General features: G+C 39.8%; 1 protein-coding gene across 2 annotated transcripts in view; it reads right to left on the bottom strand.

Annotated features, from left to right (window-relative positions):
• LOC133423642 (cadherin-12-like) overlaps positions 1-24,733 on the bottom strand; it is a 149,467-nt gene that overhangs the window by 45,554 nt on the left and 79,180 nt on the right. For both annotated transcript variants that reach the window (XM_061713906.1, XM_061713907.1), the window contains exons 3-6: positions 23,870-24,164; positions 19,692-19,811; positions 16,154-16,321; positions 11,349-11,536 (exon numbers count right to left, since the gene is read on the bottom strand). In XM_061713906.1, the coding sequence (XP_061569890.1) occupies positions 11,349-11,536; positions 16,154-16,321; positions 19,692-19,811; positions 23,870-24,164 (771 nt within the window). The remainder of the gene's footprint in view (positions 1-11,348; positions 11,537-16,153; positions 16,322-19,691; positions 19,812-23,869; positions 24,165-24,733) is intronic.

Raw genomic sequence — 24,733 nt, 5'->3', positions numbered from 1 at the left:
AATGCAAACCTGACATTTACTTTTAGTTCAGTTTGTGGAAAATGGTTGGCCTGGCTTTCTCTTTAAAACTTAAACAGTTATAAAGCATTACAAACTGTAACAATAGGGCAAACGCACAGCATTATTTTGTATTTTGTGTCTTTCAAATAAAAGACAATTTCCTCATGACTACCTCATTCAAGGTTGTTAAAAAAATACTGCTATATCGTATCGTATCGTTATCGTGACCTCAATATCGTGTATCGTACCGTATCGTGAGATTAGTGTATTGTTACACCCCTACTTTACATCCACTCTAATACGATTTGTCCAAAAATGGTGATTGTTTTTTTTTTTTAATCTTTTTTTAGATCCCGCTGCCCACGACCAACCCCGGCCCCTGGTGGATCAGCCTGTGGTAACTCACCCTTGCCCTAAGTTTGAACAAGCCTAGATTATTGACATAGTGGTCTGATTATTCAACTTGGAAGGGACCTGAAAAGATCTGAGGTGAAAGTCACTCAACTGGAAGACCCTGCTCCAGAAAGAGGTAGAGGCAGCCCTAATTATGCACACATATGTTGCTTTCTGTAATTTGACCTTAATGTACACAAAAATTCCCACCAAGTAAGGTACAGATATCATTTGTGATTCATTTAGCTATAAATCACAAAAGTGTTTATTGAACCAGGTTTTAAATATATTTATTTCTACTACAAAGTTAGACCATTTAACATGACAGTCAGTGGAGATTGCCTCGCTTTTGGAACCAGCCCCTAGTGGTCAGTCCAAGAATTGCAATTTTCTTCACTTCACAAAACCAAGTATTTCCCTTTGATTGTGCAACATGTTGACAAAAACGCCTGTCTGTACATTTTGGCTTGCAGATTGTGTTTATGGCAACTATTTTATTTTGGCTGCTATTTTTAAAGGAGAAAATATCTAAAGCCATGTATCAGTGATGACAGCTGCCTCAGACTGTGTGTAGGTAGTTTTTATTGCTAAACTTGCACCTCTGCCTGGTGCTTGCTTGTGAGCGTTTCAAATTGCTTGATCAAAAAAGGGACTAAATATTCAGTCCTTAAATGTGGAAATACAGTAGATGAGTGTTGTAATTACCTGTAAGTCTGAGGTTATGATTGCTAAAATAAATGATCCAGTTAGATTAGAATCTGGGTCACCTCTCTTTATATAGCATCGCTTAACATATGTTGAAATACAACACAGGCCCAGAAATGGATGACACAATTAAGTCCAAAGGAAGTGTAACGTAAAGCAAAAAGTCCATCTCTGTAGATATCCTATCCATACTAGGGATGGGCGGTATGGACTAAAAAATGTGTCACGATTATTTCTGGCATTTATCCCGATAACGATAAAAATGACGATAAAAGAAATACCAATTCAACTCCACCTTTTTAACTATGAATCTATCTCGCTCTCAGATCCGCCATGTTTGTCATCAACGGGAATTTTTCTTTCTTTCTTTCTTTCTTTCTTTCTTTCTTTCTTTCTTTCTTTCTTTCTTTCTTTCTTTCTTTCTTTCTTTCTTTCTTTCTTTCTTTCTTTCTTTCTTTCTTTCTTTCTTCTTTTTCCCTTCCTTTCTCCTTTCCTCCTGCTCTTTCCTTCCTTCTTCCCTTCCTCTTTTCTCCCTTCCTTCCTCCTTTCCTTGTTTTCTCCCTTCCTTCCTTCCTTCCTTCCTGCTCTCTCATTCCTTCTTCCCTTCCTCTTTTCTCCCTTCCTTCCTCCTTTCCTTGTTTTCTCCCTTCCTTCCTTCCTTCCTTCCTGCTCTCTCATTCCTTCTTCCCTTCCTCTTTTCTCCCTTCCTTCCTCCTTTCCTTGTTTTCTCCCTTCCTTCCTTCCTTCCTTCCTTCCTTCCTTCTTTTTTCCCCTTCCTTCCTTCCTTCCTTCCTTCCTTCCTTCCTTCCTTCCTTCCTTCCTTCCTTCCTTCCTTCCTTCCTTCCTTCCAAAAATCAGCTTTACACAAAAACGTCATCAACGGGAATTTATCGTTTTTACCGCGACATGACAAATTCTTATCGTGAGGAATTTTTTTGACGGTATATCGTGAACGGTAAAATATCGCCCATTCCTAATCCATACGGCTGTCAGACCCTTTTTAATGACCATTTTGAGTCAGAAAATGCAAGTACTGTTACCTTGCTGCTCGTGAGTGGTTGCAGGCATTTAGCAGCTGCCAGTCATGCGTCTCCCCCACACTTACATATCAATAATTTGTACCAAACCAAAGGATACAAAAGAAAGCAGGGTTGAGTTTGAAAAAAAAAAAAAAAAAAAATCACACAGCACAAACGTCTGAACAATAACCTCCCAAACTCTTGCTGCAACTGCAGACCACGGCAACACATTCAAAAGCACCACAGGTGTACAGCATTAAGGCCGAGATGAACAAAGGATGGTGCAATATGCTTTCTGCAGTGCCACTCTACACCTTTACGATGGCTGAGACTCGGTGGGTTTGGCCATTAGGAGCAGGAATTACACTGTCAATTCTCCAATTAGTGAACCTCCTCCAGCTCCACATTCAAAGCCAACACATTACCAACTATGGAAAACCATGGCAACCAACCTTATCGACGAGATAACAAGCTGGCAAAGCACAAAACAATACTTAAAGCGGCTAATAAGCAAACAACTCTTCTCAACCTATATGTTCTAGTTATCTTTTCACTTGTTTAAATTTATCTTGTGGGTTAGGAATAACAGGGTTTGGAATTAACAACTCACCTACAACTGTCTTCAGTGCTTTTGTGGATCCTCGTGACGTTCTACAGCAGTGGATGTGGATGTGTTGCCCAGAGCTCTGCAGCAAATGCTCTCTATTCCGTGCCCTGTGGCTGCTGGGACATCGGTTTTTACAGTGACGAGATAGGCGAGGCCTTTATTAGAATGGATTCCTCGAGTATGAGCCAACAAACATTATGCCACACAAGCTGTCATTAAACAATGCAGTTCCTTCAGGGCTTAGAATGGCACATTTCAATTACCCGTATCTACCATCTCCCCTCTCCTCTCTAGAGAAGATGAGTAAATATGCAGATGGACAAACGTTTAATCTGGATGAAAACTGTTTTTCCGCCACAACCCCAAGGTTACCCTGCTGAATCTCTAAATGTGTAGGAGTGCTGCTCTCCGTTTTGACGGAGAAGAGTTTAACACAGCTGTGTCCTTGTATGTGCTTTTTCAGGTTCAGCATGTCGCTCTGTGTGCACACATTTGTTGGCACGTTTCCCTGGGAATCCATTGGTGGATTTACCTATTGTTTCCCATAATCTTATGTTTTGCAGATGGGAAGCCCAAGCCTCCTCAATACCTCCGTGTCCCTTTTTTTTCCTTCTCCCCCTTATATCGGCAGACTGGGAAACAGATGATCATCCTTTGAACCTATTACCCAGCCTGATCCTCTTATCATAACCAACCTTCCTGAGTCTCTAGTTTGGGGTCTGCCAAACTCTGCTATTTACACAATGGGGCTCTCGTCTCTGTCCTGCAGCGTATGTGCGCCTGTTTTCTCTCGCTTCAAAGTGTGCGCTTGAAACAGAAGTCATATGAGAATAGAAGGCAGAAGGTGATGTTGGTGCACATTTGCACATGTGTCTCTGGGGACGCTCCACAACTCTGAAATAAGACCAGTCTGTGGGCGGGTCATACACGCGTGTACAGTATGCGTCATCTTCAGTGAAATACCTCTCACACCTTTCCAACGAACAACCTATTGTCTCTCACTGTGTCCATGTCCTGCTAATAACCCCGTCCCATGTGGGCAGCAGCACATGTTTGGTGGTTTGCACCACTGGGGGAGGACTTGGCCAATTAAAGGAGCTCAGAATGCCCTCCCATCAACAATGGCTTTGTGCAAGATCCTGCTACTGCAGGGAATATACCACACAATGCCTCATTGTTGTTATGGAGGCATATCAAACATAAGAAGCAGAGCAATACTGCTGGAGTAAAGAAGCTTTATGTGTCAGGGGTATACATGATGTAAACAAATAAATGTCTTCATTTACATCAGAATTGCGCACCGCTTCTTTCTGTTATTCCATTACTGTCAATGAGGCGGTCATTTTATGATGATGCATGGCTGTGAACGCCAGCACCTCACTGCTTCAGAGTACGTACGGGGTTTGTACAGTACATGTTCACTACGAAGCAGGGAAGCCGTTACTCACTCAGAGGCATATTTTGTGGATCAAAAAGAGATCACACACCTTTTGTGTACTTATGTGCTGAGGCACGTATCCAAAATTGTCCTACTTAACGAATACATGCATGTCTTATGCATCAGAAAAGCCATTGTGAATTTGCATTTTTTACACCCCCAAAGAACATTTTAGACACTTACATCAGAAAGGCCCTGAAAGGCACAAAAACAGACAGAAGTGGCTGTACTTTTTTCTTTTGAGCTTCTGCAATCAGTTGAAATATATTCCTCATGCCTGATTGAAACAAGAAACAAAAACAGATTTGTCATAACTCCTTTTAAAGTATTTTGTTGGCAAAGAAGGAAGGATTTAATGAGAAACCCCATTTTTTTTTTTTATCTTCCAGACGTGGAATTTGCATGAAAAGCCTCAATGCTGTGTAAGAAGGCTGTCGTTATTAGGAAAGTTTGAAGTCTGAAGGTAAATGAGATTGGAACTTTAATGTTCAAGCATGCAACGTTAAATTCTGATTTCATTTCATCTTTTGTATTACTTTTTGTCATAACCTGCATGACACAACAGAGACCATCAAAGGGGTTGAAACAAATTAAACTGCGATTTTCATTACTTCGATGTGGGGAGTTTAAGAGTCACCAAAGCCAATGTGTTTCCCTACAAAATATTAAAATTGTTAATTTTTAATATGTTTTGGAATCACTAATTGAAATCCAAACAACATTATGATTAGATGGGGAAAGCAAAATAAATGGCAGGACAAGAAACCATCTCGTCCTAGCTTAAAAGCGTTGCTTACAAAAATTTCCGCTCTTTGACATTTATATGTCTCTCCTTTTCCATATCACAGATATTCTTTAGGGCTACAAATTATGCAAACATTCTTTTGCCGTTTTCTTTTTCTTTTTTCGGTCGAATCTTAACACCAGTGACAACAAATGGCATTTAAACTCACCGCAGGACTCGGCTGCATCCCGCGAAGCGAAATGCAGAAGAAAGTAGGATGGTATCAGTGTGGAAGGGCTTGTGTGAGCGAGTCAGACTGAGCGGCACAACGGCAGGTTGAAAGCTTGTATCTGTGCATATTTGCTTGCGCGTGGGAGCGAGGAAGAGGCTTCATGTGTGGACCTGTGAAGTTTCTGGTGGATGCAACATCTGCTTTGACACATTTGTATTATCTGCTAGCTACTAAACATGACATATTTGGAGACACGGAAGCAAACATTTGTAAACTGTTACACCGACGTTGACCAAACACTTGCAGAAGTGTGGAAATAAGAGAAAATGTGTTGCCCGGGAGATGCATCAAATGAAATTGAACACTAACAGTTTGTAAACTGTTAAGCAGAAAATGCCAAACCAAACAAATCAGACTGACAGTTAAATCAACATCAGTTGATTGAACACTTTTCTCCTTGCCTCCAGTTCTTACATCTTTACACCGGCTTCCCGCCTGCCAGAATAGATTCTAAAATCTGCTGCTGGTTTATAAAACTCTGAATGGTCTGAGCCAAAATTCATCTGATTTCTTGGTCCATTACGAACCAACCAGAACCCTCGGGTCGTCAGGGTCACGCCGACTTTTTGTACCCTGAGTTGGAACCAAACACGGTGAGGCAGCATTTACGTATGCTCCTCACCTGTGGAACAAACTCCCAGAATGCATCAGGGCTGCTGAAACGCTCAACCTTTTTATTCACTGCTGTATTTCAGTAAATCCCCATAATGCACTAAAACCTTATTTCTTGCATCACATTTGTTTCCTTATTTTTAACTGATGTGTGTCTGTCTTTCAAACTTTTACTATTTAATGCTTTAAAAAGAAATGTTTATGTAAATCACTTTAAATTGTCTTGTACATGAAATGTGCTATACGAATACAGTTGCCTTGCTTTGCGTTGTCTTGATTGTTTTGATCAAATACGGACAAGAAATCATGAAATCATTCTTGTGTTTGTCCATTTATGCACAGTTCTATTTATTCCTTTTTATGATGGCGTTTTACTGTAATTATGAGAGTAGGTGTACTTTTTCAGAGTTTGCCCCTGAAACCTTAATGAGACAATAGTCGGACTGTTTTGTTCTCTGCCCGTGTAGCACAGATGAAACTACCCACCCACCGTCATCTAGCTGGATGCCTCATTGTCTAAAGAGAACTGATATCATGCTTTCTACAGACTTGCCCGTGGGAAATGAGAATATTAATGCTATTAGTGTGTTCTGACATGATGGATCTCCGAGTCTTCAGCTATGACTACCCTGAGGAGAGGGTCATGGCAGAGTGGGACATGCACACAAATGACTTACTGTTAATGAGGAGATTTTTATGAACCTACACAACATGAACACATAACGAAAGGTGACATTAAGAATGAGGGAGGAATCCAATGACCGGCTTTTCTGGGAAACTGTGGTGATGAAGGCGCCCTCTTGTTTTAGACTGCTATGATTATTGATGGGATTGTTTGGAGAACTCTGCTCCAGTATAGTTGAAATAAAATAAATTTTCCATCATTTTGTAATTCCCTGCCAAGGTTCAAGGGACAATCTATTATGATGTTCTGAAGATGAACGATGTGAATTTTGGAACAGAACTTTTTTAATTTTTTTTAATGTAAAGGCAAAAATGATATTGATAGCCTGTCAAGTCTTATTATAGTACAGTTTTTTAGCGGAGTAATACTTATTGTACTGGCTGCACCACCATATATCTCCCTCTAATTTAGTCTGAGGCTGTAATGTCCTTTTTCTTCACCTCTGGCAGTTGTGGATCCCTCTTGAAAATGAGATGATAGATCTCAACGGGTTTATCCTGGGAGTAATAAATTTATCTAATATCACAAGCGCTTCTGAGCCACTTGCCATTTTGTTAAGTGATATTATGGCCCTACAAATGCTTTATGTGGCAAAAGTATTTGGTCTTAAATGAGATACTTTTGAGAGACCTCTAGCTTTGGGTCATCACGCACTGGATGATAATCCATAGGAACATATGGCATAGCAAATGAGCCCTGACATGCTAAGTAAATGCTTTAAATAAAACAGGCGGTCAGAGAGAGCTATGTCATTGCTCTGAGCTCAGCTTTATGGGATGGACAGCAAGGACTCAAGCAGAGAGGAGGGTCACAGGTTCTGCTCTCAAATCTGCCAAGCCCATAGAATTAATAAAATAACTGTTCAAACCTTTTGTGGCATCAGCTCAAAGTTTTCTGAAAAGTGGTTTTGAAGTGCATTTTCAGGCTTCTTCGTGCCAACATTTTCGCAGGAGCTGTCTTAGTGCCGTCTCTCCTGTCTCTGCCCAACCACGGCTAATCCAAATGTGAACAAAAGGGCAGAATGAGCAAGCTTGGCAACTGGTCGGAACACACCTATCTCACATCAGTTATCGCCACTGACTGTATAAAAACTGTTTGCTGGAGAGTCCGTTTGAAGCCTATTTTTCATGGCTCTGGATGACTCCATATTGACAGAAACCAGGGGTGGAAAGTAACAAATTACATTTACTCACGTTACTGTAATTGAGTACTTTATATGAGTAATTTGTAATTTTCTAAGTAGTTTTTGAAATATGTAATTTTTACTTTTACTCGAGTACATTTTGACCCAAGTATTTTACTTCGCTACATTTGAACCCCCTCATGTTACTGAGTACAAAATTTATGGTGAAAATCTTGTGGGCATTTTATTTTGGTTTATTGTGAATAGCAGGATCCTGCGGGCATTGGGCACTTTATTTTGTGTTTGAATACTTGAATACTACTAAAAGGATCATGTTACTGAGCTCAGCTGAGCTTTTACAAGTGTGGTTGTGTACTTTAATATGCCTCGAAGTTAATTAAAACAACTTGTGCTGGATTTGATTCGTGACTCATCCTTTTTTTCCATTAAATAACTGAAAGTAACTTTTACTCAAATCACATTTTAAATGAAGTACTTTTGTACTTTTACTCGAGTAAATTTTTAGATGAGTACTTTTACTTTTACTTCGAGTAGGATTTAAGCAAAGTAAAGATACTTTTACTCAATTACAATTTTTCAGTACTTTTTCTACCTCTACCAGAAACTGACTCTACCCAATCCTGGTCATTTAAAAAAAAAAAAAAAAAATAGAAAACGGATAAACAAAGAAACCCTGAAACTGGTTGGAACTTGCCCATTCAACCTCAGCCACAACAACCTAGTTAACTTAGCTTGGCTTACTACATGCTAAGTTGTGAGCTGATTAGCAGTTAGTAATTGAATTCATCCATATAATTTCATATCTATAAATACTACCAAAATAATATTTGGAAATGAGCACTGCCAGAGCTCGAATAAAGCCTGCTGGAGCTGCAAACAAGCTCCAGTGGCTGACAGCAGCTTAGGGGTCCCCAAAGCTCCACCAGATCTTAGTGGTGGTGATGTCCTAGAAACCATCCTCTGGTTAGCCCCAGCAGCAGCCACTGGCTGTGGGTGAATGTCTATTCTTTATGTTTAACCTCTGGACCCTTCCAGGCCAAGCCAGATCAGGCTGCAGCAGTCTATGACTACGTTCACACTGCAGGCCTTAATGCTCAATTTTTTCCCATATCCGATTTTTTTTTTTGTGTGGCTGTTCACATTATCTTTTAAAATGTGTCCTATATCAGACTGGAGTGTGAACGCACCGCGGCCCTGAACTGACCCGCATGCGCAGAGGAACAATAACAAAGACGCCACACGCAGCACGCCGTCATACGGCGCTAAACATGTAGGCAACAGAAGTGAGTGCATGGGTATATTTTGGGTATATTTTGAAGTTGTTGTGGTGTGGTGGAAGCCGAGGAAACTGTGAGCAAGTGTTAATGAAGAGGAGACGGAGGAGAAAGAAAGCCGCATTTTTAATAATGGAAGCGACCTGAATCTGATTTGAAAAGATCAGATTCCATGTGACTTGTGCTGTTCACACTGTCATAAACAAATCAGATATGAGTCACATATGAGCAAAAAATCGGATTTGGGTCACTTGGGAACTGCAGTGTGAACGTAGTCTATGAGTGCAATTGACAGCAGATCAAATATCAAGAAAATATCTAGTTTAGAGCTGCTTATGGTGGCTGCTTGCTGCAGCATCTCAGATCTGCTGCAACACAGACCCCTGTAGAAGATCCTTCCCGCCCACAGCAATAAGCCTGTACAATGACTTTTTGATGAGATGAAATGAATACTGTAACAATACATTTTCCTTTGGGGATCGATAAAGTATTTTTGAATCTTGAATTTAGTTGAATTTTGAAGATGACTGAAAGTATGAAGTGCTTTCTGCAGTAATTAATTAATTAATTAGTCATTAGTACCATAGCTTGTTATGCATCTTTCACACATAAAATCTTAAACAATTATGGTAAAAAAAAATCTTAAGTGATGAGATAAATATTCACGCCTAGTACATGGTTGTGAAATCTACCAATGCCATGCTGTTCATATGTTTACTTCTGCTGTAAAGTTGAATATATTAACACGGGAGCCAGTGGAGATTTTCTCACTTTTGGAGCCAGCCCCTAGTGGCCATTAAAGGAACAGCAATTCCATCTACTTCTGCAATGGCTTCAAAACCAGCTGAGCCTCCTGCTGCAGCTTAGCACAATAAACACATCCCTATGAAATACATGTCAAAATCTGTTCAAATGTTTGGAAGTAAGAGAAATCTATTCTACTGTCTCATCTAGGAATTTTTTTTTATTGCTGAAACCAACACATGTACGTGCAATATGCTGCAGAAGTAACAAGTGCTCTAAAAAGTCGGTCACACTGAGACGGTAGCACTTGGAAGAAGTGCAACACTCTTCCTCCTCCTGAGGATTGCTCTGTAATTATATGCATGCATTGATGCAAGATGTTTTATGTCTGAGGTGTCATATCCGTGCTCGTTCCGTGTCAAGTGCGATAACGCTCCTATTTTTAAAGTCTCGCGAGCAGAGCATCTCTCCAATATGGTTATGTTTCTATTTCTCTGCTGATCCATTGAGGTAAAAAGTTTTAGACAGAGTTTAGACAGCTGCTCAAACATTAATGAAATGCAGGAGTTCAAAAGCATTTTCCCGAGTGATGACTATGCTGTTCCTTAACAAAAGTATTCAAAGTGCAAACAAATAAAAAAAGAAAAAAAAAGCCAAGGACATATATTTTTTCCTAAAACAATAGTTTTGTGTATACATTTAAGTAATGCAAAAAACTTCATCCATCTAGCCATCATCTATACCCACTCCTTCTTATTCAGGGTCGTGTGGTCTGCTGAAGCCGGTCCCAGCTCTCTGTGGACAGGTTTCCTTTTATTGAAAGGGTGCACAAAGTAAAATGTAATTTTTTACGTATTAGATTGGTTCAAATTCATCATCCAGGTCCAGTTTTTGTGATGTGATGACATATACTCATTCCACTTTGAAATTGCCACCATCAAAATACGGCCCAACTATCCACAAACTCCCTGCCCAGCAGCCAGACTGCTTTGTTCCTTCTAGGCTACTTTAATAACATAATGGTGCATAGTCTTGGGGAAATGAGGTCTGTTATAAATGTTTCATTTTACATAAACGAAAGGGCGTTAATTTTACTTTCAAGTGATTCTACACTAATGAAATATGATAATTGCATTGTACAGATTACATTTTTTCCTAAATGCTATCCAATGGAACTTTAACTCAGGTCCTTTCCTATTAATATTGACCCTAATTAGCGTAGCGCTGAAATACCCTGACCAGACATGCTAATTTTTTTTCTTCTGACAAAAAAATAATCTGGTTCCTTTGACTCAACTTCAAACTCCATCCTTTGGATGCAGGAGAAAAGGCCATAAGATAGATGCCTGTGGATAGGAAACCAATCTAGCATGCCAGAGCAACAACCAGACGATCAACAGAAGGCATCCAAAATGGTATGCAGTGGAGTCGGTAACCCTTTTGAATGACTGTTCTTGGTTTTGCAGTAAACATTTATGATATAAATTGATATTTGCAATTCTGCAGCCATCTTAAAGCACAATCCATTGCAATTGGCTCAGTAGGTGTTCAAACAGTAGGCTGTGAATACGTAGGGTAACGGAACCATTTTATTAGAGAGAACTGGGTACGGCCAGCCAGGCTGGAGCTACCATGGCTGCAGCCCGTATTTTTCATTAGAATTGATCACATTTTACAGGTTTAACAGTTTTTCTTTTTTGAAACAATGTACCTTCTTGAGAATGATGATCCCCTCCTGGTTGTGCTCATTGGTGGTGATATCAAACATGGCACCTCCATCACCGGGCACAATGGTGTACTCCACTTCAGCGTTTCTCCCTTTGTCCAGGTCATCAGCTTTGATTCTGCCAACAGCAGAGCCCACAGCAGAAGATTCAGGAACTCTTAGGTGGAAGAAACCTGTCAAAGAACATCAGAGCAGAGTCAGGCTTATTGCTTATCACTAGACATCAAACGGGAAAAAGTGAGGTGTTCACATCTTTTGGCCTCCATGGATCCCCTCAACCACCAAAGGATGCCTTAGAGTATCTGCCCAAAAGGAAACACAGAGGCTGCTCAGCTCCTTGTAATTGGCTGACTCAACCCGTAGGGCCAACAGACATGCGAGTCCAGAGGCTCTGACACTATCAGCTGCAGAAATCATTCCTTAGGAACTGGGAAGATTTCAGCAAACAACAGCAGACTGACTGATTATCACTTACACCTGGAATGGAAGGGAATTAACATTTTCTATGGCTCGCTTCGTTCTCTGAGATCAGACAAATATTGTTTGCTGCTTATGCCAGAGAATGAGAACTGTTGCAATAAAAACGTGGTACCTTCACCTGGTCCCATTAAGGGTGGGTGTACCAGTAATTCATACCCTCCCAACAGTGTCAAAAATGATTTTAGTACTTGGGATTTTACAGACTAGCTACACCATTGGTTCTATCCTTGCAATCCTCAGTTCAAAATATCAAAGTGGCACTCATTTTCAACATTAATTTTTATAAGTGGTGCTACTTCAATGAGCTGCTGAGTATCTGTTAGGAACTATTCATCGTGAACGAGTAAATTCCCATGAGTGATTGTAATCACAGCTTTTGAGTGTCTGAGCACTGGGCCCGCTTCACAGTTTTGAACAGTCCTTAGTTTTATTAAGCAGATTTCTAACATACTTTTACTTGGAAATAAAAATAACCAGTGAAGGACATTTCAAAAACACCAAGATTTCTTGTATTGCATTTGATTTTTTTTGTCCATAATTTGACAAAATAATTAAAAAAATGAACTTGTTGTGAAGAAGGAATTCATAAAAGGGCAAGTGCAGTAAAATATCGTAAATGCTTTGGGTGTAAGGGTAAACTAATATGAATATGAACTCAATTTCAACATTAAAGATGTAGTCACATCGGTATGCCGACCATGGACCGATTCAAATGCATTATGAACGTTTCAGCTTGCTAGTTATGCATTAATAAATCAGTTCATTGAAGTTTTGTGTCTTCAAATTCAACGCAGTCAGCCTGAACAGATCAACAACGGCGTAGAAAAAAAGGTCAGAAAGGTTCCACACATAATTACCCCAGAAAAAGCTGAGTAACCTAAAAATGCTTTCAAACTACACGGCTTTCTGGACAATTTATCAGTCGCCAAGCTCATTGACTGGTCAGAGACGAATGGGCAAGCAATTGCAGAAGCATCAAAGATCGTCAGTAATGCATTGCCGAACAATGACTGACATGTATTCAGCATAAAAGCTTAAAACAATTCAATTCAATTCAATTGTATTTATATAGCTTCTATGGTGGACACTAAGTTGTTTCTAGGCGCTTTCTAGAGACCCAGAACGTGACTCCCGAGCAATTATTACATAAACAAACACCTGATAATTCCCCATTTAATGTGTAAACAATGAGAAAGCATGTCATGGGTTGATGTCATTGTTAGGAATGGAAACTTAACACGTGTAAGAAGCCATTTTTCTCCTTTTTTGTTACAAAACACTATTAATTAAAGCTGCAAGCAGCGTTGATCGGGCCCTCGCACTCCTGGCCACCACCCTCCCTCCAGGTCCCCCCAAAAAGAAAATATTCAAAATACGATAAATGTAAAAAAAAAAAACTTAAATAACTGGCTGCAAAGGGGCTTAACGTTGTTTGGTACAAAATTGTTAACCAAAATTGAATCATTATCCAGGTTAATCTATCCAGCATACTCTCTTGCAATCCCACCAAAGATTATAAAAGAAATGAATAGAATACATTTTAATTTCACATGGAAAAATAAACATCACTATTAGGGATGCACCGATCCGATATCTCTAACTCTCTCGATAGCAGAGACAATCCTTGTATTACCTTCATTATTTTCCTGTAAATAACTCTGTTTTGCTCCTTACACATCATTTCGAATGCCCTTTTCTCTCATCTGTTTTGCTAATAAACCAAGGTTTGGAGATCAGTTGGGTGTCAGATGAACAACTACAAACACTTTTTACATTGTCACGTTTATCAAAAAATAAAATGGAGACAAAAAAGAATGTGGGAAATACTAAGTTTTCCCATGGTTCAGTCGCTTGAACCAACAAAACTTTAAGTAAACATTTCCTGTGTCACTTTTAGTCTCTCACATCGTCATAGAGGAATTTTGGCAAAGTCTTCTTTGCAACATCGCAGCAGTTCATAGGTTCAGAGGTTTTTTGGCATTGGTTCATGCACCGATCTGTGCTGCCACAGCATTTCACGTGGGTTGAGGTCTGGACTCTGACAAGGCCATCGCAAAACCTTGACTCATTTATTTTCCAGTCATTATCATGCATATTTGCTGATGTCTATGAGATCACTGTCCAGTTGCATGACCCAGTTTCTACCAAGCTTAAGTTGCCAGACAGATTGTCTCACATCAGACTCTGGAACACCTCTGGTACACAGAGTTCACAGTGAGTTCAGTGACATAAGGTGCATTGCCATGCAAAACAACCCCACATTATCAGAGAACATTATGATGAACTCTGAACTGTTGATGCAAACATCAGTTGTACTGCCAACAAAACCTCTTATAACGGCACTGTCATTAACTAAGATTTTGTTTATAATTGTCAATATTATCTTTTCTCTGAGTCTTGCACAGTTTGACCTTGGGGTAAATTTAGTGAGTTGTCCACTCCTGAACAGATTAGTAACTGTCTAGAAGGATTTCCATGTGATAACAGTAAACAGAGTCCCAACACATCTGCTTGTTTAGAGGCCTGCACACCAGGTTATGGTCTGTTTATCAAGGACAGGTGATTAGCACCACAAGGTTGCAACCTATTCCCTTAGCTCTATGGCGGCAAAGGAGGTTACATTGTTGTTATCTGAAGTCGTACTATTTGGCTAGGACTTAAACCCTATGATTAGATAATGTTAATTTTACACACACAATTAAAGTTTTGAAAGAGGAGGTAGTAACTTTTGCTCACGACTGTAAACAACTGTCCGATGTAAAATTTACAGCGTGAAAACGTATCTCATGTTTGTTCAAATTTCTGTGAATTACTTCACACAACCTTTAAGCACCTCTTTTACGTGACATTAATTACAAACAGCATTTAATTTTTTTTATAGCAGAAAAAAACAGTGCTATTGCAACAGGCTGCCACTGGAATGACACAATTTTAGTACTCTGACTTGTGTGTGATTTTGCTTTTAAAATATTTAACGATCACTGCAATACTGTGGTACATATGAAAACTAGCCACTGGCAGAAAGTGCATGTCATTGTGTTCATTCATTGGTTATTCCTCTGTTTTCCTATCGCCTAAGGCTTCTGCCTCAGAGTCGATCCAGGGATTGAGCAAAGAAAGCTGAGGTCTCTGAATGAGTCTCAGTGGTACAATTGCAATAAATAATCAAATACTTTCAAGGACAGACATGCTTTTAAAAGGACACAAGCAGTTCTTTCTGTTAGTTGCTGATCCCAAACTGAGAAAGCTACAATTTATTAGAGGCTAACACAAATATGTTCCACGGCACTGTCGGTGGGTTAGGGAGATTCTCAGAAACTACAAAATAAAGGCACTATTAGTGACTTAATGACAATTGCAGGATTTCTGATGCAGAGGATAAAAAGACTGACAGCTCATGAATAAAAAGCTATGATAACAAAGCATGAGCCTTAAAGCAATGCAGTAAACTGAGTTTTCTAAGGATATTTTTCCAAACATAACTAGCGAACACTTAAACCTGTAAGCAGTCTGTAAAAGGAAAAATGTGGAAGACAAAGAGAGGATGGGACAGGCCAGCAGCCGCCATACATGGGCCGAACCTCTGTGCTGTGACAGCATTATGGAAATATCATCTATTCCTCGCTTCCAGAGGAGCTTGACCGCCTGACTGCCTGTATTTACATTCAAAGCAGACCACTCAGTGTCACTTCAAAGTACACAACGTAGAATACAGAGCACCTTTTATGCTTTCCTGTCATACTCTTTTCTGTTTTGGACTAGAATTTACTTTGCACACAGTTTAATACATATACTTAGACTATATAGAGAAGCTTTCACAGATCAGTGGTTTTTTAAGCATTATGGTTTTTTTTGTTTTTTTTTCCCACTTTGCTTTCTTACATGACCTCGTAAATGCTACAATCAAATTAATCTGTTTTAGCAGCTTATGTGAAAATACCGAACAGAATTTAAATACACCAACTGGATCCCTAATGCCGCACCAACATTCTCAAATCTGATCTAAATTTAGAAAGACACCCATGAGCGAAATACCATCAACCCTGGTTTATTTGCTGAGAGTTGTAGCTGTAGATGCAATCACAGTGAATAAACAGACTATTGCTTACGACAGCATATAATGACAAATAATGAAAAGCAATTACAAAGAGTTGAAATGATGAATACCCCCTACACTGTTGTAATTGCACAGTGTTTATTTCATTATGAAAGTACTGTGAACCTGAAAAAAGCCTCCTGCGTCATTATTTTTCCTCAGAATTATATATTTTTTTGCGATCATTACATTCAATCTGTTGTTTTCCACTCACTCTTAGAGAATCTAGGCGGGTTATCGTTGACATCGCTGAGGGTGATGTTGACAAGTGTGGTCCCGGCCAGTCCTCCCAGCTGGCCCCCCATGTCCTTGGCCTGGATTAATACCTGGTATTGTTCCTTCACCTCTCTGTCCATATTGGGCAAGGCTGTCTTTATAACCCCTGGCGTGCAGAAAGATAGATGAGAGGAATAGAAAATAGAGAAGAGAAATAGAGGGGGAAATAGGGGGCATAGGAAGGCAGTGATAGAAAGATAAAAAGACAAAAGGGAAGTGGTGGTAAATACGAGGTTCTTAGAAATGCATTACATGCCAAATGTACCAGCTTGCCTCAAAATGCACAATACATTTCCACCCAAGAAGCTCACTTCTCAGTATGAAGCTGATGTAGTACTACTGACCACGGCTGAAATAGAGGTCATCTTACAAACTGGAAGCACTTGACATTCAATAGGGAGCACTGGTGAAGCCTCATAATGATTCACTTGAGGATCAGAGACCCTGAGATCAGAGAGCGTTTGTGCTGCAGATTAATAGCTAGGTCAGTGGGAGGTAGGCAGGCTAGAAAGAAGCATGCACCATCAGTTGGTGTACACTTTCCACCTCTATTTTTCCATTTGATATGGTGAGGATGTCCCATTTGATCCCCAAACTGCAGCGTAAAGCAAAGTCAGAGACACTGACTGTTGCTGAAATCCCTGTCATCTTACTCAGAGAGGAGTGTCTCTCTGTGACATGTTTGCTGATTTATGCATGTTGTTGTTCTTGCCCACCCCCGTTTCACCTTTTACTGCTCGGTGTGTTTGTTCTCCTTTTTTATTTTTTGTGTGTGCATGTTTGAAGATAACAGACGGCCCAGCAGGGCAAACATTTGCTTTAACAGGTTGGTTTCCTTTTTTTGTCCAGCATCAGTTTGGAATTCAGTCACAGTGGGTGCAGTGTAAAGCTCTGGGATGAGTAGCACGATCAGCATCAGATTCTAGCGTATCTGCCTGTGTGATATGTACAGACCTATTTTCCTATGCTTTGAAATGTCCCAGATAGTAAGCCAAGGGCAACACACTACCATCAAACATTGGCAGCATGACGTTATTCCAGATTTAGAGCAGTCATTTACCATGCTTCCTCTCCTTCCCCCTACCTGTCTTTGACACCATCCACTTGATAGAGTACATTCATAAATACGATTTAAATAACCAATGCTGTCAATGTTATTGTGGTAATTGTCGTTTATTGATGTGAATTTAAGCCATCACCTTTTCAGTACTGGATAGTCAGCATCCATGCATCAAAGATTCAATACATTTATGGCAATGTTTGCCATTATGATTCATTAGATCCACTGGAGTGACCTTCTGCCATTCCAAGTAGGTAGCTAATACTTTCCAAACAACTTCACTTCAGTTATATAATAACAATTATATAATTGGCAGTTATTTTTTCTAGATTGCTCTCTTTTGCAATGTCTTATTGCAATAATGTAATTTTTGGTTAATATTTGATCAAAGTGTTGCCTGATGTAGGAGCTTTGTCAGATGCAAATGATATGTTATTCCATGTTTGTTGAATACTTCTGAGCCTTCACAGGAAAACGTGTGTCCTCTTTTGGCAAATTTGTTTGTTATGAGCCTCAGGGATCAACTCTAAGCCCTTATCATTCTTATACGGTCACACAACATTGGAACAGTCTATATTCCAAAGTTGTGTATTCGGATAAGGGTGTTTTCATGCTTTCACCCATGACCCATGAAATGTCCAATTTGTAACTTGAAGGAGTCCCAAATAGTCCATATGAAGAAGATGCTTTAGAAGTCCAAATAAGCCTGGTTGGATATTTTTCCATCTTTACCCTGCCGGCTGCACACTATCTTTATGATGTAAGATTGAATCCATGGGGTTTGTGACTGCATCAAAGCTGAAATGATACTCAACTATGAAGAAATAAAGGTATTTAAGTCCAGGGCTTCGAGGAAAATGAGTAAGACAAAAAGAAGTTGGGAACTGTTTTAATGCTTGATGGTTTTGAATAAGAAAATCTTTTGTTTAACTGAAAATGCTACGTGACTGGGACATGCTTTTTACTTCATCACCTTTCCTCCTGGACACTCATCCTGGGAGCTTCTCATCACATTGAAAAGGAATGTGATTCATTCCACACAATTTTTATGCCTACCCCCTAAACACTCGCTAACTATCTTAAACTCAAAACAACAGGGTTGGGCTGCCTGTCCAGCCAAACTACAAGAAAGATTGCTCCAGCCAGTCAGGGACTTGACCCTACCTTTAATGTGTATGCATACGGCTTCTCTGGCTTTTTCTGCAGAAGGATTGGGAAGGAGCGGGGCTTTGGAGGTATTGCAGAACTGAAGCACGGCGGAGAAGGACAGCAAGGGATGGACAAGTTATATTTTTTCAAATTTTGTAGTAGTATTTGTCCAGATTAGAGTATTTGTCTGGATCTGCTGGATTTGTGCTCCCGTTAGGATGTTTTTCCTCTACAGTATCACATCATGCCTGCTCGGGATTACGGACTGAATAAAACTGAAAAATATGTGCAATCTATTGAGTTAATTGGCTGTTCTTTAATGGATTGGCATGCATTTGACTTGGCTTGAACTCGAATGAACTGGATTATGAATGGATTATAGCCAATTAGATTTACTTGGAATATAATTTCATAATAATTGGGAATAATTACAATGCATTGAAATGGAATGCATAGTTTTTGAGTAAAGTGCTTTCAGATAACATGTGAATTGGTGCTATAGAAATAAACTGAATTCTTAATTGCTTAAACTAGGGCATTCCCTCCAATGCATTGTTTGCTACATGAGAAATAACTCATACATTGGTCTTGGACATATAGATTTGTTAATCTTCTTGCAGTCTTTTCTGTCTGTAACTGCCATGATGAAATCTATGTCTTGTGAATAATCTTTGTCTATCCACCCATTCACAATCAATTGCTTATTCAACTTCGGGTTGCAGGGGTTGCAGCCTAAGCACCTTCTCTAGCCCTTAGATAAAACCTTATCGTTATCCCCAAGGGAAAGTTCAGCCAATCTGCAGGAAACCCACTTCAACCACTTGTACTCCTTGAACTACTACAATAGCATGGTGGACAGGTTTGTGTGCACGACTGGTCCGAGATGGTACAGTATGTTGTTGAGAACAGTTGCCCCTGGCAAGATCTCCCTACACAAGTTGGTGTTGGGTGATACTGAGACCTATTCAAACAAATGCTATCAACAAGTCAAAAGGAACTCAGTCACAAGTACCATGATGGCTTAACCCATGGAGGGAAACTTGGCTTCACCCTCCTGTGGGGCCATGGAGGGACTGTATAACTTAGGTGGAGTGTGGTGTAACTATTGGCTGAAGGGGTGGGCCTCAGCTTTCTGACCCAGCTGACAAAACTGGCTCTTGGGACTTGAATTAATTTGCATATTTATTTAAAATGAATCGAATATGTTACGTGTATGAATTTTAAACCCTCCAAATTTATAATCAATAAAACAAAATGATTTGTGTACCTGTTTTGGGGTCGACGGAGAAGTAAGGTTGGCCATGGAGAATACTATACACCACTCTGGCGCTGTTTCCATAGGTGGGGTCATCTGCATCAGTCGCTGTTACCTGCGTCACGTATGTCCCTGTGGAAAAGAGTGGGAAGACATATTGATGTTATGTTAATCAGTTTCCCCATGAGACTAAAATCCAAACTCTTTGAAGTTCATCAGCTTACCAGACGATCTCACCTGACACTAATGAATGTGGAATCACCAGTGAGAAAGCTAATACTGAACAGTAAAAGAGCCTGATGGGATGTGATGAGGACGAGTATAGAGGAGAAATAAAGTGTGGGAGAGCCGTTTCCTGTTGCATGTTTAGATTTGCCCAGTCGCTGCATTACAAAGCAGCTATTATTAAAAGAAGAAGATAAATAGTTTTTTATAAAAATGTCTTGTGCAACCATTTATTGAACAAGGCACCCATTAAGAAAACAAAGGAGTATGGCAGGGATAGAATTAAGATGGCAGTCGTCCAAACCCCTGCAGTACGGGGGACAGAATAATTATTTGTTGGAGGTTTGACTCATCTCCTTTTACTGCCCAGCAGTAAAAACACCTCTTTCGTTAAGTCAATCTTTGTAGGATGTGTTTAAATTCAGCAGAGTAGATTAAAAGTTAGTGATTTTTAACACAATAACACAAGCTGAGGTTCCTCCAGAAAGACAACTGCGCAGTAAGATCACCACACCCGGACGACTTAAGAATACCCTGCGTAAAAAGAAAAAAAAGTCGCAGGATGTGTGGGATGTTTGGTCAGCGCGTCTTGATTACACTAAAGGGTTGGCATTGCCAGAGTCTTTGGTTGGCAGCAACAAACTTGTATGTTCCGTAGGCTTTTTCGGTCTGCGCTGGCGTTAAGAGTGGAATTAAAACATTAGGTGGAGAAAGATTAGCGTGTCAATCCTTTCTCAATAGAAATACCTGAGAAGGATTGCGTCGTGTTAAACGTGTATACAGTACAACACGAGAGATAACACATAAACACCTTTTCTGCTCAAGCAAAAAGAGGAGATTCCCAGCAGCCAGAGCTCAGATGTGGTGAAAGTTTGAAAGGCTTCAAGCAACTGACTCCTACGCATTCTCAGTCAGTCAACAAAGGTAACAGCCTTTATATAAGCACAGAGCAACAAACGAGTTAAATAAATTTTACTTGGATTATTATGGAAATCCAAAAGCTGAACTGGAAACATGACTGAATCAATAGTTTTCACATTTTTAGCTACTTAAAAAAGTTATAACTCCATGAGATACTACAGTTTTTTTAATAAATGAGTGTACTGTTAGTGTTAAGGGAGCCAATTAACGCAGAACAATACACAATATAAGATATTTTTACTCTTAAACTTGAGGTGGAGAAGATAAGAATTAACAGTTTAAATACTTATCGGATTGGAGAAGGATTTCTATACACACTCATGCACGAATCTGGGATTTAACAACCTAAAATGTAAGTTTAAAGACAGGCGGTTACAAAAAAATAAAAATAAAAATCAACAAATTGATTGCGCCTAAGACATTTAATTACAAATCTTTTCAATAGTATTTTAAATCTGTCTCATTCTTTAAATGATTTGGGGATAAGCTGTTTGCTGACAACAAGGGATTATGGAGTGATTTTACTGCATGCTCTGCCATATATTTGTTGTATTTACCAGTTGGTCTTGCATATTTATGTTCAGCGTCATATCTTTAAGGTTTTATTTTGCTCTGCTGACAACAAGAGAGATGGAGAAGCCACTGGACTCAATGACCAGACAAGACTTGCCAATATAAATGCTTATCAAACCTTCAGCTTCATGCCCGTGGTGGAGCCTATCACTGCTGAGAGGAAGGGAAAACTGAACATATTGCCTGTCTATCACACAGAGACAAGATACTATTATAATACTAAAACTATGCATATTTTTTTCCTAGATATTTTTTCCCACAACACATCCTTACATTCACTTCCAGATAGTCAAGTCAAATTATGGTCATCAATCCACCTTGTAATGTGAAAGGAAGCCAGGAATTACGAGATATTTTCTTGCTGTAAGGGAACAGTTCTACCCACCACACTATTTGCGTTTATCTTTCCTACAAACGGAGGTCCATCTTGATTCCATCACACAAAATAACCCAATTTTCTACCACAAAAAGGCTTTTGGTCACTTATATAGAGAGATGTGGTATTATTTGGGACATTTCAGCTATAATGTTTCATCTTGAGGCTTTGACTAACATACCGGAGACTCTTTTTTGAAAAGTTGACGCAATTTTCTGAAGTTCAAACGTAATAATTTTGTCAAACTTTGGTCAAAATAGCATAAAATAGTCCAACCACAACCTTTCAAACATGCTGTATCTTTACAGCTCTCTTCACATAGTATCCTCTTCTGTGAAGATGTGCATCTTCTGGTGTCACATGTTTTTGTTTCGCTGTTTTCACAGAAATAACATATGCTACAAGATGGTATACCGGGTGGAGATACAGGCTATGTTCACATTAAAGCCTTAATCCAGTTTTTCGGACTATCCAATTAGAATACAATCTTCCTGTGACTTTTGTACTACTTTATTTTGGAATCTGTCCATGGCCTGTTGTCATTACGACTGACTGTCATGTCAAAACAGAACAAATGTAGTCCTTTTCCTCTGAAACAATCACTTCCATCACTCTGTGTCATGTTGAGAGTACCAAGCTGTCATGGTACACAGCCCTGGCTCCATAAACTGGCGTGCCTGTCCCTTGATCCAGAACAAACTTTGCTCCAACCGATCACTGACAGGAGGTGGCTTCAAAGCCATGAGGGTGCGTGTTTTCTCGAGTAGCATTGGAAGGAGAGCGAGGGAGGACATTAGTCTGTGTTTTGTTGATATTTTATTCAAATATACACGCATGTCACATCCTCCAAAAAAAATCACTTACCCTACCTTTAATAACTCCCCACTTTCAGGGAGGTTAAAAAAAATCCTGAAAATCCAGCAAAAGGTTGACCTATCACATCTTTACAATGAAGCCTGTGAACACAGCTGCAAGATATCTTGAAGGAGTTGCATAAATACATAAATGATGATAGCAGAAAGTTTCTTTTGTTAATTCTTTTTTCATTACTATTTCATTTTTATGAAAATACATTACTACTACTACCATTTAGCAGACGCTTTTATCCAAAGTGACTTACATCTGAGAGAATAAACACAGCATTTCACCCGGGGAGCAATTAGGGTTAAGGGTCTTGCCCTAGGTGGATCATCTTGTTTGCCATTCGGGGGCTTGAACCTGTGTCCTCCAGAAGTACATTATGGCCTTTTCCTGTGCTATTTTGATATAGTACATAACCAAATCTGCAATAAAATAAATTAACTAAAGTCCTTTTATCTAAGATGACCACTGCTGCTGCATGTTGCTGTCCTCACAGTGAAATATCACGGCCTTCCGTGCATTTCTCCGAGATTTCACTGGCTTTGACAAAATGTCAGTGTTTGATTCCCCCAGGAATGCGAATAGGCTGGGCTTTAAAACTGCTTTTGTGGACTGCCCTGCCTCAAGTCCTTCATAATAATATGAAGAGAAAGCATATGTCCTGAAAAAGATGAACGTAAACTTCTGATAGTTTGGTAGATTCATCTGAAGAAAGGCAAATGTGATCATGATGATACGTCAGTCATGTAATCGAGTGGCTCTGGGTGGTGTTTCTAGTTCTTCTCTGCACTTTGCTTTCATGTATGATATTTTTCTTTATGCACTTGAAAGCCTCTCTCTTACAGTAAACAGTACAGTGCAGCTTTTGATTTAACGGGCTCACTGAAGCTGCACTGCAGTTTTTTTTTTTTTTTTCTCCTCTCGAGAACGCCTGAATTTAAGGTTTTGAGGGCTTCATTGCTATTCACATCAAGAGGAACTATTCTTCCAGCGAATTACCTTGATCTGTCCTCCCTGGGGGGAATGTGTAACGACAAAGCTGTGAAATATACTCAGGGCGCATGGAGAATAAAATGGAGCTCTGAAATGTCAGAATCTGTTAGGAAGAACAGCCAGGCCCCTTTGGTTGCACCCAAGCTGCTCCTGAAAATGAACCTGCATGCACTCCCTTGTTGGAGGAGGATTTTTTTTCAGTGCAGGGAAAATAGTTTCATAACTCTGGACGGTCACTCACCCACTGGAGACATCTCAGGAACACTGGCTGTGTACGGTCCCTCTAGGAACTTTGGCTCGTTGTCATTGATATCTTGAACCTTGATAACAAATTCAGATTCAGGCTCCAGGGGGATATTGGTGTTCATGTCCACAGCCTGGGCGCGGAGGGTATAGTAAGGCTTCTCCTCTCTGTCAAGGCTCCTTAAGGCATGGATGTCCCCTGTTGTTTGGTCAATTGTGAAAATGGAGCCAGCCCCATCCCCGGAGAGGGTGTACTTCACCAAACTGTCCCCCTTATCGAGGTCAGTGTGGAGCTGCATGGAAAAAAAAAGAGGAAAGGAAAGACAGGTTGAGTGCAAACATTGGCACAGATAATGATTCACTGAAAACATTGGGGAATAGCTGTCACGGATGACTATTTCACAAAGACAGTCAAGGAAACTGACTGCACATCAAACGGCACATTCAGTTCCCTGCAAAGATCTGCAAAACAGTAACTCAGGATAAAAACTATTCTGCTTTCAGAACATTTCATAGATAAATGAGCATAAATCTTTCATAAATAATGTGTTTGTTCAGTGCAATTACGCTACAATGACAACCCTTCAGCATCGTTGAACCATTGCTTTTTGAGCACAATTCAAAAAAAAAAAAATCTCTCGTTTGAGATGGTAGATGGGAATTAAACTCAGAGGCAAGGATCAGAGTGTAAAGACATGAGGTAAATAGCCGTTTATCACAAGAGGAGTTTTTAATACCCTTTCCTGACTGCGAAAGCCTTACAGCTGGAGGACCGCGAGCAAAAAATATCACAGCTCCCGCCAGAAAACATCTCTGTTAATACAGATCTATGACCAGCTCTCTTTGTACAAGACAAACAATT

The sequence above is a fragment of the Cololabis saira genome, chromosome 22, assembly GCF_033807715.1.
Source record: "Cololabis saira isolate AMF1-May2022 chromosome 22, fColSai1.1, whole genome shotgun sequence".
In the NCBI taxonomy this organism is placed as follows: Eukaryota; Metazoa; Chordata; class Actinopteri; order Beloniformes; family Belonidae; genus Cololabis; species Cololabis saira.
The sequence above is the reverse complement of the archived record's forward strand: the minus strand, read 5'-3'. Positions and strand labels throughout refer to the sequence as shown.